We start from the raw sequence: 16,538 nt of genomic DNA, 5'->3' as shown, positions 1-16,538 counted from the left end.
TGGGCTGTAAATCGCGAGACGAATCTAATGAGCCTATTTAATTCATGATTTGTAACAGTGATGCTACAGTAATCATTCGCTAATTATTAATTACTTATGGATTAATTAGTATTATTAGATTTGTCTCGCGCTTTACAAACCATCTGTGCAAAAAGTTTTATAAATAGATTTCATTTAGTACTTCAAATTAGTAAGATTTCATCGCAAAAAAAATTTCAAAACATCTAAACACGGCCTTGTGCCAAGAGGAGGAATGGGCAGATTTATTTTTATTTGGAGCAAAGGAATGGAAAGATTTTCAGATTGGTGCAAGTTTTAGATTGGATTTGCTGGGGACTTTACTGGTCACTAATAAAGCCATAACATAATCTTCACTAATATTGTTCTTCCATCATCTTGGAACTTTACTGGTCACTTAGCATAAACTCAATTCGTTTTTTTAAAAAAAAGTTGGCATAAACCCAAGAACCACAAAAGACTAGCCAGGTGCCTTCCTACTGGCCCATTTCCTTCTCTAATCCATATTAAATTGTAAAAATCTAAAAACCAATCCGGTCATCGCATTCTCCCTTATGTAATCCTAAACTCTGGTCTCCATTTCAAAGAAAAAAAAATCCTAAACTCTGGTCACTGACTAAACCCCGAAGCCAAAAGCTTAACCCTCCAGATTAGACTAATCGTCAAGCAAAACCCTTCACTTGTCCGGTGCGGCGGCGGCGGCACTGGCGGCCTCGGTCGACTCCTCCCGGCGGCGGCGCAGCTGGACGACCTGCTGGTGGCAGTTGGAGTGCTGACCCTGGGAGAAGTTGGGGCTGCTCGCCGGCCGGTACTCCGGCACCAGGCGGCCGCTCCTGTATCGCACGCCGCACGCGTTGCACAGCGTCCGGCGCCCCTCGGGGCCCTCGCGCCACTGCGGCGTCTTCTCCGTCCCGCAGTGCCGGCACTGCCGCCGGGTCGCCGTCGGCGCCCGGGGCGCGGCTGCCACCTCGCCGCCGCCCGCTGGGGCCGCCGCACGCCCTTCGACCGCGGCCGCGGCACCGTCACCGACGAGTCCATGTTCGACATCCACGGCCCCTCCACGTCGACTCCGTGGCGTGCGCGGCGGGCTCAGTTCCACCACCCGCCGCCGAACGCCCTTCGTCTGCGGCCGCGCCGCCGGCATTGGCTTAGCCTTCACCGCCGGGAACGCGTCGTTGTTCGACGGCCAGCCCAGCTCGTCGTCACCGGCCGTGGCGGGGCAAAACTTCGCCATCCGCACCGCGCGGCGGTGCAGCTTGGTGCGGTTGTGCCAATCGAATCGCAGCTCCCGGGGCACGGGCGGCACCGGAACCATACAGCTGCTTCTGTAGCTCACGAGCCACCACGGCGTCTTCTCCGTCCCGCATTGCTGGCATGGCTGCCCTGCCGTCGCTGCCGCCGCCGTCGCAGCCAGCGACGCGGCGGGATTGAAGCCACCATCCGCCGGGACTGCTGCACGTCCTTGGTCCGCGGCCGCACAACCGCCGACGCCATTGTCGCCACCGTCGGGGGCGCGTCCTTGTTCGACAGCCACTCCAGCTCCTCCTTCCGGGCTCGGCCGCCGTCCTGCCACCGCCGGAGCACGAGGAGGAGGAGGGGGCGGGCTCCACGCGATCGCCAGCCACTCCACCGGCTTCCGGGGCCGTCGCATGCGCTTCGTCCGTGGCCCCGCCGCTGCCGCTGGCATCACCTGCTCCGCCAGGAATTCGCCCTTTTTCGACAGGCACTCCAGCTTTTCAACCCCCTTCTCGTTGCCAGCGGCGGCGACGGAGGCTTGAGCCGTCGCCTCCCTGCGGCGGCGCATCTCGACGACGAGGCGGTGCCGATTGGAGTGCAGCTCCGGAGAGAAGGTGGGGCTGCTTGCCGGCCGGTACTCCGGTACGAGCCGGCCGCTCCGGTACCGCACGCCGCACGCGTTGCACAGGGTGCCGCGCCCATCGGGGCCCTCGCGCCGCTGCGGCGTCCTCTTCGTCCCGCAGTGCCGGCACCGCTACCCAGCCGGCGGAGCGTGCGCCACAACCGGAGCCCGCGGCGCCACCTGCCACGGTGGCCGCCGCGCGCCCTTCGTCCGCGGCCTCGGCGCCGACGGACCCATCGTCTCCACCGTCGGGAACGCGTCCTTGTTCGACAGCCACTCGAGCTCCTCCTCACCTTCATCGCCGCCGCCGCCGCTAGCCTTCACCTCCAGTGCCTGCAAGGACCGACCTTGCGTCCATCATTTTCCAACCAAGAACCGCAAAAACCCTCGAAGAAACGGGGCCGGGGGGACCTCCCATACCGCGTGGTCTAAGAAGGCCTGGAGGTCGGCGCCGTCACCGAAGAGGTAGTCCGCGATCGCCGCAGCCGAGTCGCCGTGGAGGGCGTCCACCACCACCATGGCCGCCGCCGGTTGCCTCTCCACCTTCTAGGACACGCCGCAGCCACAGGGGATAAAGCAAAGGAAAACAGAGACTTTTCGCGTTTTTTCTGTTTAGGGTGCCGTGACCTGCTCAGTAATGCCTTAACCATTTTAACATTACCCAGAGAAATAAATTATTGTGACCGCACGATTATGCTCTCCTCGTTTGTTTCGCCATGGCAATGAGTACATTTGACACATTCCTGTATCGCAACATATTTATAAATTTCATTAGATTTTTCTGTAGACAAATATACCCACACGATTTTTCTATTTCCGGACTAATAAAAAAAATTATTGGTATCTAGAATTTTCACGAGTTTGATAAATTGTGATCGAAACCAACTACTCGATCTGTTTTCAGCAAAGACCCAAGGCGAATGCGGAAAACACCGCGTATCCGCACCCTGGCCCACCACAGGCACTGCGGAGAGAAGACGCCCGTTCCAGCAGCGCATGGATGCGGATGCGTAAAGGGGCATGGATAAGACATTCGCATCCGCAAGCCGTGATCCAACAGTCATGCGCAAAGTACTGTGGATCTCGGCACTGTCAACCTTTTTCACTGTGCAGAGAAGAAATAGGGAGCTGCGGGACAGAGAGAGAAACCGTATGAATCCGCATCCTCTCTCCTCGTCCCCAGCTTTGTGCATCCGCATTGGAGACCTACTGGATTGGTGAACAGTAGCACTCTGCTACCTATTTTATGCATACGCAGTGGGATAGGAGACCTGCTGGAAACAGCCTGATGCGTATTAGACTAATACTTACTCCATTCTCAAATATAATCCGTTCGACTTTTTATTTCAAGTTTAATTACTTTTTTTATTCATAAAAATTATACAAATATTGTCAAATTAAATTATTTTTGAAATTTTTTTATTAATAAATCAAACCACAACAAAAAAAAGTGATATTTTATATTTTTGAATGACACTAGTGGTCAAATTTAGAGTCAAAAAAGTAAAACGAGTTATAATTAAAAATGAAGGGAGCAGACGATGTTCCGACTAGGTTCGTTAGCTTGTTTTTAGTTCAAATATCTTGTTGGAAATGTCATCTATTTTCGCCCGGGTGTACTACTATATGTTATTGGAGGGAGTAATTTCTTTGTCGAATTACAACTTAAGCATTAGATGTAACTCCCTTTGATTTGTTCTTGAGAATTATGAAGTCGTCCTAGAGCACCTTCGATTTATAACATGGGCGGAGGTACGAGGGAGGTACCATATTTGATCATGGGCCGCTCTCTACCCAACAAATCCGATCCTTTGAAAAAACTTTCTACCCAACAAATCCGATCCTTTGAAAAAAGTTACCGGCTCAACCAATATGTGGGCCAGATTTGGGTCAAATCTCTATATACGATTTCCGCAACAAAAGCAGGCACCCGATAAAGCCACGTCACCTGCTAACTCTCTAGCCGTCGGATCAAGCTATCCAGCGACATGAACCAACCGATCGGGATCCTCGCGGGTCTCACGCCCGTTAAGCCGAACCGGGCGCTCGCGAATGCTCTGGAGCCCGGGCCACCTCCGCCTAGCGCGCCTCTCTGCACCCGTTGGCCGCTAGCCTCCGTCGTGCCCACCGGGCTCCGGCGCTCGAGTCGGCCGCACCATCTCTGCTCCGTTCCACCGCCCGTCGTCTGCGTCGCCCTTGCGCCACCACTGCTTGAGCCGGTCGTGCCGTCCCGGTTCCCCTCCGCCAGTCAGCCATGGAAGTAGTTGACGTTCTCACGCACTAGGCAGACCCGACGCGTCATCTTCCTGAGCCACCTCGGCCCGTTCGCATCCTCCTCCCGCGCAATGCTCTGGTGATGGTGAAGCTCGGAGCATCAAGGCGGCCGCCCCTTCGTGATGCTGTTCCAGGTTGGATTGTGGGAATGCAGGGCGGCGACACGAATTCTTCAAGACGAAGGCCGTGCAACAGCTTCCCAGCAACCTCCGCCGCGTGCTTACCTACTCGTTCAGCCTCTCTCAGAGTAAAGTGCCTTCCTCTCACATCCTCCCTAATTTTGTCTCCGATTGAATCAAATGACTAAGATTCTGGGATTACAATCCCTATTTTGGAGGAATCCGTGCCATTCAGTTCAGCAGTGCATATCCCTGTTTGACGTACTTCTCCACCCCCGATGATTTCTAGGCGCACACCTAATTTCCCAAGTTGTACGTTCCTATTCCTTGTATGCTGCTCGCCTTGCGACAATGCTGCTTACCTAATGCGGACAAAATGGTTGGGAGTGAGCTTCCATTGAGTTTGTAATGCTATTTAAGATTGAGTGATATTGATTTTAGTTTCGGCAATGTATTTGAGATTCATGTTCTGCACCAATTCATAGTTTTGATCTTACCTTTTTAGAATTTTTCTGAATATGTTGTTTAATTAGATACTGAACATCTTTTCTGCAAATTTAAGTCCAGCACCGTTGAGGTCATCTAGACACCAATTAACAAATTATGTTTTCAACGAGAAGAATACTAGAAATATGACATTTGACTATCGGTTTATAGTTTTAGAAGAATGGCAAAAAAAATGTAGAAACTGAAAGGACTTTTCCCCACGTTGGCACTAAACCTTATAAAGAACTCATTGATATGTTCATGGAATACCTTTTGAAGAATAGATAAATAAACAACTCAACATCTTAATATAAAATTATAAACACAGGACAAATTGGGCTTGACAACAAGATATATTATTATCAACTCAGTATCTCAACCATAGATCATTTTCCACTTCAATTTCTAATTTCTTCCTTTCTCTTGGTATCTGGAGGGGGCGAGGGCTGCTGAGAAGCTCTGTCCGACTTATGCACATCTCTTTTAGGTTTAATTCCTCCACCTCTCCTGTTCCCGTTATCCTATTTTTTCACAATATTAGTACAATATCAGACTTCTGAATACTGAGTTTAGAAGGAATGCATCTACTACTACATAAGAATATAATAAAATTATCTACAAGACTGTTTGCTTCAGTCCTTTTATTACCATTTTGCATTCATTCACAAACTTGAATAATCTCTATGTCCTTAAGTTATTGCAGTTAAGTAACAAAGAGAACCTATGCGAACTGCACCACTTCCTACATTTATAGATCTTTACAAGGTTAGTTCTTAAGCAAAAGTTGCATTTCATTATTCCTTATTCTTTAAGTAGAAGGTTCGCTCTTAATCAGAAGTTGGCTTCCTTCTTTATTTTAAGGATACAAATTTCTTTGTTTATTTCATCACAGAAGTTCCTCTGCTAGCTAAAGTTGAATTTGGCAGCCTGTTTACTTTATTGACCCTAGAGATGTTCAATTTATTATCTATCTAACTTCAACAAAGAGAAGTCCATCATCCATTTATCTGTGAACCATAACTATCACCTGAACAATATGACTTGCATTTTTAGGGAGCACTGAATATATGTCCTATACAGCCATGGAGCATATGGGGGTTGTATTACAGTTTGTCATTCATCATCAGGTGTCACATTGTCCTATTTGTATCCCCCTTTGCACTATCCCCCTTTCCAGGTTGTGCATGGGGAGTTCACATCATTTACAGGAGTACCAAATTCTGGCAAGAGCGAGTGGATTGTTGTGCTATTGTGCAATATAAGAACACAATGTTGGTGGAAATTTGTCCTGTGCCCAATGGAAAATATTAAAAAATCATGGTCTTCTCCAAAATTGTTTATCAAGAACCGCATATTGCCAAGTACTAATATAATTTACATTTCTCCTTAACTATGACTTGGTGATTAATCCAAAACATGCTAAACCCGATGCACGGCTCAAATAAGAGGGTCTTCTTCACTATGGCTAGAATTTGGATAAAATGTTTTACAACATCATTTCATTAAAAAGGCTATGAATAGCTTCGTTTATAAGGCAGGTTCTAAAGCTTCTCAACGATTATGCCAGCCAAATTGCTACACTAAAACAACTGCATAACTCCATTGGACCAACCCAAGCTGGCGCGGCAACGCCGCGCCTGAGCTTTTCTAGTACAGATTGATTTCTTAACCCGAAATGTGGATCAAATTGTACATATAAAATCATTTTGCTTTTCGTTGGAGGTTCAGGAATCAGCAAAAACAACCCAAAAATTGTACATAAAAAAAATATTTTGCTCTTCAACAAGTTTAGATGGAAGTTCAGAAACACTATCTAAGTCGTTTTATTTTCCTTTATTTTTAGCTGGACCCGTGCAAGGATTTGTTGTTGTATTGCAGTTTTTGTATCCGTCGGCTATAGGTACTGTGAATGCTGAGAACCAAACTTCATCTAAAAAAGCGCATGGATGCAAATATGTTCTGAGTACATAAATTATTTAGAAGAAGCAAGGCTCATAAATACATCAAATAGTTTAATAAAGGAAACACACTCAGTACAACTTGCATTGTGATCAACCATGTGTTTGTTCTCTTTGTCCGCAGCAAGTTTATGCCCCATGTAGTAGACTAGTAGTTGACACCCAACTTTTGGATTTAACATGTTTCCTTTCTAGCAAAACAAGCTAGGATTTCAACAAAATGGTTACCCCTTTTGTCATTGTACGTGCCATGATCTATGCTGCAAAAACACGTTTACCTTGCCGGCAATTCATCAAGATGGATGATGTGTGTGCGCGCGCGCGAGCGTGCCGCCATGACGCTAGTCAATTTTTCCTATAATTTGAATATTGTTTCCTTCCGTGGCCGTATTTGGTTAGTAGTATGTTGCTGTATTTTCTTCGGTGGCGACCGCATCACATTTCTGATCGGTCGCCCACTCAAGAGCCTATTCCCAGTCGCAGGTGCGACCCGGAGCTGGAGCTCTCGCTGAGGAGCTGCTATTGTGGGCCGTAGACGGGCCCGTCGCACTCCCCGCCTCCACCGCCGCCCACCTGCTCTGGCATCTCCTCCGCCACCTTCCGCAGCGGCCAACGCTAACTCGAACTGTCTTCTTCATCTCCAATCGAGCTCCACAACTTCCCACATCTCTCTGACTCCCGCTGCCATCCACCACCGCCGTCGAAGCTCCCTTACCACCAGCCCTGCCCAGCCGCCATCTTCTACCACCTCGGCGAATGGCGCCCCCGCCTCGCCGCCGTCTCGACCAACCCCACCGCTGGTCCGGCGACCTCCCTCTGCCCCCTCTATAATTGGCAGTGGCAGCACAGGAACCCTCGCATCCCCGGGACCCTAACCTGGGTAGCCCAGAACCCTAACCCGGCCACTGGCGGTGGTGGCGGCAAGACATCTGCAATGGGCCACTTCTGGACCTGTGTGATGGGTTGAATCGAGATCGTGCGCACAACCTCGATTATTCCCACACTCCAACTCAACTTGCTAATGGTCTAAGACCCAGACCATAACCACACCAAATTATTTACAACTTTGCTCGCTGATTGAAACCGCACCAACCCAAACTACATGCCTCAAACACCGAGCCATACCAATCCGTTTGACTTTTCAAACCAAACTCAAACCAAACTGAATCAAACTACACCGCCAGCATATATACGAGCTAACAACACGTCCGATGCTCACATGCATGGAGAGAGACATAGGCAAACAACATCCATGGGGGCTACCGCCCATGGCGCCGGTCAAGGAGTGTTGGCGCCTGTCTAGGGCCAACACACGAATTCAGCGGCATATATTTCTTTAGACTCATCGTCCGAAGAATCTGAATGAGACTCAAGAGCATGAGTATTGGGACGACGATGTCTATGACTTTCTTGCAACTCTTTACTTCGGCTTTCAGCAGCCAAAGCTCTTTGATGTACTTAATTAACAACAAAAAAAATCATTGCCCTCTAGTTTTTCTTTAATGTGAGATCTCATGCCATTAAAACCTAAATCCGCTAGATTTTTTTCCAGCAAGATTCACATTAAAGCATCGGTTTTTTATATCGCGGAATCTTCTAATATAATCATTAACAGATTCATCGCGCATTTGCTTAACCGATGTCAAATGGGACAGTTTAAGCTCATAACTTCCGGAAAAGAAGTGATCGTGAAACTTTTGCTCTAATTGTTCCCATGAAGTAATGGAGTTAGGAGCCAAAGAGCTAAACCAAGAGAAAGTTGTTCTAGTTAAAGATAAAGAAAATAAACAAACTTTTAATTCGTTTATAGAACTAGCTTCTTCTAACTATGCAAGATATTGGCTAACATGCTCGAAAGTGCTTTTACTATCATCTCCATTAAACTTCACAAATTCGGGCAATCTAAAACCAGCAGGATATGTAACCGTATCAAAAGACATGGGATACGGCTTTTGGTAAGATAAAGTTTTTCCTTTAACATCTACCCCAAGACTTTCTTTGATCATCTTGGCCAAATCATTCTTACATTCAGCAAGAAATTTCTCAAGATTAATTGATGAATTTGGCTATGTGGAGGTAGGCATGGCCTGCTGGTTTGGTGTTGCATGACCGGGGAAACCGGTCTGACTGGTCGATACGACCGGTCGGACTAATTGAGGTGAACTGGTCTGACCGGTTGATGGGGTCGGTCTGACCGGTTGCTGCCTGTGTTGCCATAGCTGCACGTATCGGTCAAACATCTCATCCGTGATAGGACCGATATATGGCATGGTGTTTTTGGGGGCACCGATGGCATATTATAAGTATGAGTAGAATATGGTGGCGTAGAATTTTCCAACTCATACGTTCGGCGAAAGTTAGCCGAACCAGGAACGCTTGTAAGCGGATCGGAATATGTTTGCTGGGCCACCAACGCATTTGTTGGCGTTACTGTTTGACCGCTAAAATAATTCATCGGCATTCCATACGGCGGTTGACTCGTCGGTAAAGTTACCGATGGTTGAGGGATAGGGATTTCAGTAGATTCAACAGTAGAAACAGACGATGTGTCATCAATTACCGGTTGCTTACCGGTTAATATCAGAAACTTTTCAGTAAACAGATCTACTAATCGCACATCTCGCTTAGCGAATAAATTTTCAACTTGTTCGAGAGTAACACCAGTAGATGTGGCACTTACAGGGGGTGTTACCTCAGATGCATCCGCAGAAGTAGAGGTGAAGTCGATCTCCTTGATCTTGATGACCTTCCCACGTCGATCAACCTTGATGCTTGCAAGCGCCGCTTTCAGATCTTCTTCATTGTGCTTCTTCTTGTTCTCTTCCTGCAATTGGCGAATATCTTCAGGAAGATGCTCTTCAGTGGTAGGGATGATGTTCTTCGTGTCGATGTTGGCAGTTGATCCCATCTTCTTGAGGTAGATTAGATCAGTTTTTATTTACCAAGATCTTTCGTCCCCAGCGGAGTTGCCAAAATATGTTGGCGCCTGTCTAGGGCCAACACACGAACACGCTCGGTCGTGCGGCGCGAGGAGGAGCTCGATGCAGCGCCTCCTGTGTAGGGTGGTTAGACCGATCAGAGGGATTGGTCAGACCGGTCGCCGGGGTGAAGCGGCAAGATCCAACGAACGCTAGCCCGGGAGGGACCCCATCAGGGCAGGCGCACGTAGGGTTGTTCTAGAATCGGCAGGCCACCTAGAACGCCTTCAGACGTCGCAGAGACGAAGGAAGAACAGAGGATAATGGGGTTGAAAAAACTAGGGTTGAGAGATAAAAGTAAAGGCAATGAATAGTAGATTTGTTTTGTATTTTGATCGATTGGATGCCTCAATCCTCAATCGGCCGTGGCCCTTTATATTTATAGGGTGGGTGGACTTGCCCCGCAAGAAATCCTATTACAAGATTTAAATCTATGAAAACCCCTAGTTGTACTCGAATTCTGCTTGGACCGATCAGACCGGTCGGCTCCTGCCGGATCGACTACAGTGTCACAGACCGGTCAGACCGGTTGGTCTAGTCTGCTGCCAATTTTGATCGTCAACAAGGAGCCCCAACCGTGCTTTTAATTTTTCAGTGGCCCACCACAGCGCCGCTGGCTGCTGCCTCGTCAGTTTGGATCCGCACGCAGCCGCAGCAGCCGAGCAGCACCCCTGTCGCCGCCACTGGTCGCCGGCGGCGGCGGCGGCAGCCGCCATGCGCTGATGGGAGAAGGGGAGGACTACCTGCTGGACATCGGCGAGCACCTTGGCCACAAGCGAACGGAAGCTGCTGCTGCGCTGTCGCCACCGCTGCTGATGAGGCGACGGGATACATCAAATACCAAACCACACCAGACCAACCCACCTAAATCGTGAAGCCCAACCAAACCAGCCTATTGGCCACCTCAGCCTGATTACCACCAAACGAAAAACCAAACCACAAAGACTGGTTTTGACTCAGACCAATAGCAGATTGAACTCCAACAGCTACATTGATTGACCCGTTCTCTCCCTATTCGAGATTTCGAGTTCGCGACATCTAGGCCCAGTTCATGGAACCACTAAACAGGGCTTTGGAAATTTATCTCAAACGGGGCCCAAGTGAACATTGTTCATTTCATTATTGGAGGCAGACACGTTCCTCGGATGGAGATGGAACTGAAATTGGAAAAAAAAAACGTCGGCGTAGCTTGCGGGGTTGTCAACCTAGCTCACCAGCCCGGCAGTAATTATGGCGCCCATTAGTTTAGTTTCTTCCATGTCCATGTGTCAGAGAAGTAATTATGGAGTGGCAGTGACACCTTCAGAAAACCAAGCATGTTGAGTATACCATTTACAAAACCAAGCATGTTGACTATGACATTGTCTAGTGGAGTACTATCCTATCGCACGCTCTCCCATGTCCTAAAAGATACATTTTTCGTTTTTACATTAGAGTATGTACAGTATATACCATTTACTCTACGGGCTATCAGACGTTTGGATTGTCATATACCATTTCGTTTTTACTTTATCCAGTTGACTCAGTCATAGTTTCAACATGGTACGTTGGATTGTCATCCCATGGCGCACAAAGATTTCCTCTCCCCAAGATTTTCATTACCTTATTCCTTACTACATCAACTACCTTATTCCTTATCTACATCAACTAGATAAAAACCAACATTTGATCTATCTCTGATATACCCCTTTTTATTCATTTTCTTACTTTCTTTTAGAAAAGGATAAAGTTTCGACTTTTTGTATCATCCAATGCATACGGCCATTGTCGATCCTTACACTAGCTCTCCACCATCACCCTTCTCAGACACATGACTCCCCCCACCACTACGTCCATCAAAATCCTAAACCCTACGAGCAACAGCAGGCTGAATTTACCTCTGATTCATTGACTGAATAAAATGTATTATACGTAGTAACTTTGTATGGATGGATCGCACGTACGGCATGCATATAATTTCGTTGCATTGACGCCTTTGAAGAATCAATGGATCAGAGTAATTTCTACTACATCCGTTCTAAATTCTAAATTATAAGTCATTCCACAAATTTTGGAGAGTCAAACCATCTCAAAGTTTGACCAAAATTATAGAGAGAAATATAAAGATTTATGACATCAAATAGGTGCACTATGAAAATATAGCTAATAAAGAATTTAGTGATACTTAATTGGTATCATATATGTTATTATCTTATCATATAAATTTGGTCAAACTTGAAAAATTTTGACTCTCCAAGATTTTTGGAATGACTTATAATTTGGAACGGATGGGGTATTCTGTAAGGAGGAGAAGAAAATGAAAAGAATTCAAGAGAGTGTGTTAAAAAAACTCAACTTGTAGCCAGGTAATAGAAGTATTGACCAACAGTAGCCAGTTGGTCTCGTCTGTACCCATCTTTTTGTTGACTTGATCTCTCTCGGTATTCCTAGCTTGATCTCTCTCGCACAGCCCCATACTATGGTAGCAAGCATCATGTGCATAGAAGTGGAAGACGTTTAGCGATCTGTGCACCGACTGCACAACAGTGGCTAGCCAGGTACGCTTACAAACCGATGACCAAGAAGCAATGAAGCTCACCAGCTCCGAAGTAAACTTGCAGAAAGATGCCGAGGACGCCGCCGCCGACAAGCACGGCGGCGGCGGAGGCGTGCTCCGGCCGTCCCGGATATGCCACCTCGCCCTTCTCTCCACGGCGTTCTGGGCCTTCGTCTTCTTCCTGCACTCCGGCACCCAAGGCGACGGCGTCGGCGTGGCGTCGGTCCTGTTCAAGCAGGCCGCGTTCTCCCTTCCTCCCCTGCTGTCAGCCAACGCTGCCGGCCGCGGGCGCGCTCCACCCGCGCAGCCACCGCCGCCGTCGACGCACGCCGTGCAGGCGCAGTCGTCGCCGCCGCCACCGGCGGCCGACCGCTGCGCGGGGCGGTACATCTACATGTACGATCTCCCGCCGCGCTTCAACGACGACCTCATCCGCGACTGCAAGAAGCTATGGCGGTTCTACGACATGTGCCCGCACGTGGCCAACTGCGGCATGGGCCGGGCGCTGGGCGACGAGGGCGGCGTCTTCTCCCCGCGCGGCTGGTACGCCACCAACCAGTTCACGCTCGACCTCATCTTCCACGCCCGCATGAAGCGCTACGAGTGCCTCACCGGCGACCCGTCCCTCGCCGCCGCGCTGTACGTGCCCTTCTACGCCAGCCTCGACGGCGGGCGGCACATGTGGAACCGCACCTCGCTGCGCGACATGCTCGGCCTGGACCTCGTCGCGTGGCTGGCGCGCCGGCCGCAGTGGCGCGCCATGGGCGGCCGCGACCACTTCATGGTGGCCGGGCGCACGGCGTGGGACTTCCGGCGCTACGAGGACGTCGACGAGCAGTGGGGTACCAAGCTGCTCCACAACCCGGCCGTCCAGAACATGACGGTGCTCGTCCTGGAGACCAGCCCGTGGCGCCGGGACAACCTCGCGGTGCCCTACCCGACCTACTTCCACCCGGAGGCGGCCGCCGACGTCGCCGCCTGGCAGGAGAAGGTGCGCGCCGCGGAGCGGCCGTGGCTCTTCGCGTTCGCCGGCGCGCCGCACCCCTGGCAGCGCGAGACCGTCCGCCCGGAGATCTTCCGGCAGTGCGGCGCGTCGCGCCGCTGCAGGCTCTTCCGGTGCGGCGGCGCCAAGAGCGGGCCCCGCAGCTGCAAGTCGCCGGGCGCGGTGATGCGCGTGTTCGAGAGCTCCGACTTCTGCCTGCAGCCGCGGGGGGACTCGCTGACGCGGCGGTCGACGTTCGACGCCGTGCTAGCCGGGTGCATCCCGGTGTTCTTCCACCCCGGGTCGGCGTACACGCAGTACACGCTGCACCTCCCCAGGGAGGCGGAGAGGTGGTCGGTGCTCATCATGCACACCGACGTGCGCGAGCGGAACGTGAGCATCGAGGAGACGCTCGCCAGGATCCCGCCGGAGACGGTGACGGCGATGCGGGAGGAGGTGATCCGGCTCATCCCCAGGGTGGTGTACGCGGACCCGAGGTCGGGGCGCGTCGACTTCAAGGACGCGTTCGACGTCGCGGTGGAGGCGGTCATTGACCGGGTGGCCAGGCGGCGGCGGGGAGACGTCGAGGGACGACGGCGCTGAGGCGCCGACGACGGCTGGCCGGCTTGGTGTCTCATCATCGTCTGCCTTGCTTGCAGAGTTGGCAGAGTTTGTTGTATCTGCTCCGCGCGGGCGCCAGAAGAGGCCGGCGAGCCGCATGACGGCATGAGTGCACTCACCAGCTGCCTTGTCCAAGTGTAATCTTCGTTGCCTTGCACATGTTTCATTTCTTTCTCGCATTGGTGCGAGTCTATGCTCTCCAAAACCATTTCATTCGTATGCCGAAGTTTTTTTTTAATTACACAATATAACTCAGACACTCATAATACATGCACACTCACACTCATATGAACACACGTACATAAACTCTATCCCTATGAGCATCTTCGAAGACTGAGCCGATCCTTGAAATTGACGAAGTCACCTGGCCGTTAAATCCCAGAATATTCACTTCCTTGGGGAGTCGAACCCAGGACCTCAAGTACTACCGAGACTCTTATAACCACTAGTCTGCAATCCCTTTCGCTCATATGTTGAAGTTGAATATATTTTTTTCCGGATGGTGCTATAAGAGCATCTCTAAGAGCTTTTGTATCTATGAATAGCAAAAATTTTGATATAGATATTATGTAAAGAGAAATTTTACAATGATTGAAAAAATAGAAATCGTCCATCTAATAAAATCATATGGTGGTAAAGGTAGAAAGTACCTGAAGTACTTAGGATAAAGTACCTGGTACTTTCAAAATGTAGGACCAAATACCAAAAAGTGGGATCAAATACTAATTTATTTTAATTTCTATAAATATTGTTCATTTATCAACAGCTAAAGTACCTGAAAGTACCCATTGGTACTTTACAATTATTGTAAAAGAGCTCGTGTGTAAAATGAAATAGCTAGCGAAAAAGGATGAATCCAGCAGCTTCTCCAATATCCAAAAAGAGATGGCAAGCGCTTAGCGCTAGGCAAAAATGCCCAGCAGCACCTCGTGGATAGAAAACGAGGATAGATGGCGAGGTAAATAGAATTTCTATTGGATGCAATGTAAAAAATAGTGCGCTATAACTCCGAAATAGCGCCGCTAGAGCGGCTAGAAGCAGCTGCCGCAACGATATTGTACATTTTTGCGCTATGGGCGCTATCGCCGGTACAGCGCGCTATAGCGCCGCTAAAGGGAATAGCGTAGCATTTTGTATAGCGGCGTTATTTTCTAGTTCATAGGTTGTGGGTCAAAACTAAAACTTCAGAGTTTTAATACTTTCTTATTACTTTTATGAGTTTATCACGTTATCACTTTATCAAAACTTATGAGTTTATGGTTGATTGACTATAGTAATTGAGTGTATGACAGTACGAAGCTTGTGGGATATGTCGTTATGAATTATGATGTCACCATCTTATCCTGGTGTTTTCTTGTTATGTAAAAAAAATAGTGCGCTATAGTGGCCTGAAGCAGCTGGCGCTACTGCATATGGCTGTTGCTATAGCGGAGGCATAGCAACGCTACAGCGTCCGCTATAGCGCCTATAGCATTTTGGTGAGACTCCCGCTAAATTCTATAGCTCGCGATTTTAAACATTAGTTGGATGAGATTTTTGGTCTTCTTTTTTTAGCTAACTCACCAAAAATATAAGAGCTCTTGGAGATGCTATAAGAAAGCGATGCACGGTTTAACCAGCAAACACTTGGATTCCGGTCCGGAAAGACCTCGCCACGTGCTCTCGTGGTTACATAGTCTATCTTAGATATGATCCATCCAACCGTTGATTTTTTCTCACGTATCCATGATCCATCCAACCGTTGATTCAATTCGAATTGATAAACTCCCTCCATCACAAAAATAGGTCATTCTAAAAATTCTAAGACAAATTAACTAAAAGATAAAAATAATCATAGCTGCTCCTATTTATTATCTATATTTGACATTAATTAATTCTTGCATGCATATGTAATTTTCAAAGGGTAAGATGACTTATTTTTTGAACAAATTTTGAATCTTAGTGTTGGAGATTGCCACCTCCAGGAGTCAGGGGCTGAAGCTTACGGTCTTGCCTGGGGTACCATCGGTCACTTAATGTAATCATTGTGGCCAGGGGCGAAGCCCAGTACAAGGTCCTGGGTGCAGCGACACCCCTCAAAAAAAATAAAATTCAGTTGCTTCACTTAGATTTTTTTTGTCCTATATGCACTCTCCTCAGCATAATAATATTCTGCACCCCCACAAGTTTGGCTGTCCAACAATAGTCTTATCACACCTCTCTCCATTTTACTCTAGCTTTGCCACTGATTGTGGCCACTCATTTGTCTTGATCCTTTTTCAGGTCGAAGCTCAAAAGCGGTCGAAGGTCCGACGTGGCCCCTGAGTGGCAAGTTCAGATCTCTCGGGACCTTTGGCGTCGGCAATTAGAAAGGCTGTGGGTTGACAGATTTCAACTCAATGGGGGCCGAAGGTTCATTGAAGACAAACGCAAGTCTGAGGGCTCGGACGGTAACCTTCGGCGGTGCTTGAAGGCCCCTCGCTTAGAAGACGAGGAAGGTAACACATGAACAAAGCTGGCTCGAAGGTCCGGAGAACCTTCGGGGACATATGAGAAACGTGATTCTGTAATAGTATTCAATTTGTGTACTCCAACCATCGAGAAATGACCATTAACAAGAAATATTCCCCGTTGCACGAGGGCAGGTAGTGGCATTTCCAGGATCTTGTAATGGAGGTTGCGGGTATAAATATACCCTCCCATTTATCTGGTAAACGGCTGATTCTTTG

At 48.7% G+C, this 16,538-nt stretch overlaps 2 protein-coding genes across 2 annotated transcripts; one reads left to right on the top strand and one right to left on the bottom strand.

The window, feature by feature from the left end:
* Nucleotides 1-349: 349 nt before the first annotated feature.
* LOC120650865 lies at nt 350-2,486 on the bottom strand. Its single transcript, XM_039928157.1, has 2 exons — nt 2,297-2,486; nt 350-2,209 (listed from the first exon to the last, which is right to left on the bottom strand). The coding sequence occupies exon 2, from the start codon at nt 1,820-1,822 to the stop codon at nt 695-697; it is 1,128 nt and encodes a 375-aa protein (XP_039784091.1). The 5' UTR covers nt 1,823-2,209; nt 2,297-2,486; the 3' UTR covers nt 350-694.
* Nucleotides 2,487-12,141: 9,655 nt separating this feature from the next.
* LOC120648599 (xyloglucan galactosyltransferase KATAMARI1 homolog) lies at nt 12,142-14,019 on the top strand. The gene has a single exon (XM_039925328.1). The coding sequence runs from the start codon at nt 12,259-12,261 to the stop codon at nt 13,810-13,812; it is 1,554 nt and encodes a 517-aa protein (XP_039781262.1). The 5' UTR covers nt 12,142-12,258; the 3' UTR covers nt 13,813-14,019.
* The last annotated feature ends 2,519 nt before the right edge of the window (nt 14,020-16,538 follow it).

Source organism: Panicum virgatum, chromosome 9K (assembly GCF_016808335.1).
Source record: "Panicum virgatum strain AP13 chromosome 9K, P.virgatum_v5, whole genome shotgun sequence".
NCBI lineage: Eukaryota > Viridiplantae > Streptophyta > Magnoliopsida > Poales > Poaceae > Panicum > Panicum virgatum.
Note: the sequence above shows the minus strand (reverse complement) of the source record. Positions and strands in the feature narration are given on the sequence as shown.